At 34.5% G+C, this 1,738-nt stretch overlaps 1 protein-coding gene across 1 annotated transcript; it reads left to right on the forward strand.

Annotated features, from left to right (window-relative positions):
• The first annotated feature begins 813 nt into the window (after nucleotides 1-813).
• On the forward strand, nucleotides 814-1,472 carry LOC130798836 (uncharacterized). The gene is made up of 2 exons (XM_057661930.1): nucleotides 814-1,020; nucleotides 1,119-1,472. Exons 1-2 carry the CDS (start codon nucleotides 814-816, stop codon nucleotides 1,470-1,472), a joined length of 561 nt encoding a protein of 186 aa, XP_057517913.1.
• The last annotated feature ends 266 nt before the right edge of the window (nucleotides 1,473-1,738 follow it).

The following is a 1,738-nucleotide window of genomic DNA, read 5'->3' on the forward strand; positions in this document are numbered from 1 at the left end:
GAATTTAAAAAAAAGTGAAAATATATATTTTTTTGAAACTTGAAAATAAATACTTATAATATTTTTAAATATAAATTATATAGCATTAACCATCAAACTAACAGAATTCCGTGCATTGCACGTGCACATGTACTAGTTAACCTATATAACTAATAAAATTTGATAGCATTAATGACAAAAACTTTAATGTTGAATTGTGTAAGTTGAATGAAGATTAAAGTTTCTTCCGTTTAAATTTCAAATTTGCAAAAACCTTATAGTTCTGGCAGATTTTATTTATTAAAGTGATATTTTATATAGTAGCAACGAACTTTGCGAAAGGGCAGTGATGCAAATCTTTAAAAAAATTTCACAAAATAGCATTGTACTTTTGGAATTTAATTTGTTGTAACACTGATGCCCAAAAAAACGTTAGATTATATGTAAAGTTGTGAAATTTTGTTTTTACCCTTATCTTCTTTCCTTAAAATACAGTAACCTTTCTTCTTTAAAGTTCCATAAAATAACATTTTACTTTTCGAATTTAAGTTTCCGTCATTCATGCCCAAAAATCGTTAGATTGTACATTAAGTTGTAAAATTCCAAAAGTACAATATTATTTTGTGGAATTTTTTTTAAAAATTTGCTACCACCGGTCTTTTGCAAAAATTTGTTGTTACCATGTAAATCCCTTTATCAAAACATTTTAGATCTTTAAATATTTATTTTCTAAAAATAAAGTCCCATTTTCTCTCTAGGGTTAGGGCTTGATTCGCTCTCTGTGGTTTTACCCTAGAGACTCTTCTGTCCCGTTATCCTGCTTTCTTGGCAATAATGGCGAATGACCTAGTCGAGCACTGCTCCAAATTGGCTATAACAAATGAAGAAGACGACGTGGTAGATCTTGAAAACTGTGAGGATAATTCCCACAATGAGAAATTATCCTTGCGGTTGGTGGGTAGAATTCTAACATCGAAACCCTTGAACTTCGACGCTGTAAGACGTACCCTCCTACACATATGGAATTTGAAGGAAGGTGTGGTTATTACGGCTTTGGGGTTGAATCTTTTCCTCTTTCAATTCATTGGAGGGATCGGGAGAAAGTCTTGATTAGCAGACCTTGGTGTTTCGAAAATAAGTTGCTTGTTCTCCGAGAAATCGACCAAGAACAACAACCGGGTGATATAGTTTTAAACTTTTCTTCCTTTTGGATTCGATTATACAACCTCTCATTTGGGTATAGATCGGATGAAAAGGTGAGAGCCATTGCGAAGGCGATTAGTGAAGTTATGGAACTCGAAGAATATTTTCTTGATATTAACCCTTATCGTAGGTTAAGGCTTTGGCTTGACATCACCAAGCCATTGAAGAGATATCAAATGATACGGCTGAAAATAGGAAACACTGTGAGGATTACTCTGATGTATGAACGGCTTCCTCACTTTTGTTTCTTGTGTGGTTTACTGACATACACGGAGAAGGATTGCTCATAAGTTTTAGATGAAGATAAAGATCTAGGCTACGGATGGAGGATGAATATTAGGGCATCTCCTTGCAAGGGTTTGAGTAAACTTACTGAGGAAGTTAATGCTCTGAAACTGAAGAAGAATTTGTTTGTTCCAAAGCCCAAATTATTTGAACTGAATGTGGCGAACAGTACGGCTAACAGGAGTGTAACCCACAACACACATGGAGATGAAGACGTGATCAAGCAGAGTATTGTGTTTCCAAAAGTATCCCCTGTGGACCTGGTTCTCAA

Source organism: Amaranthus tricolor, chromosome 13 (assembly GCF_026212465.1).
Source record: "Amaranthus tricolor cultivar Red isolate AtriRed21 chromosome 13, ASM2621246v1, whole genome shotgun sequence".
In the NCBI taxonomy this organism is placed as follows: Eukaryota; Viridiplantae; Streptophyta; class Magnoliopsida; order Caryophyllales; family Amaranthaceae; genus Amaranthus; species Amaranthus tricolor.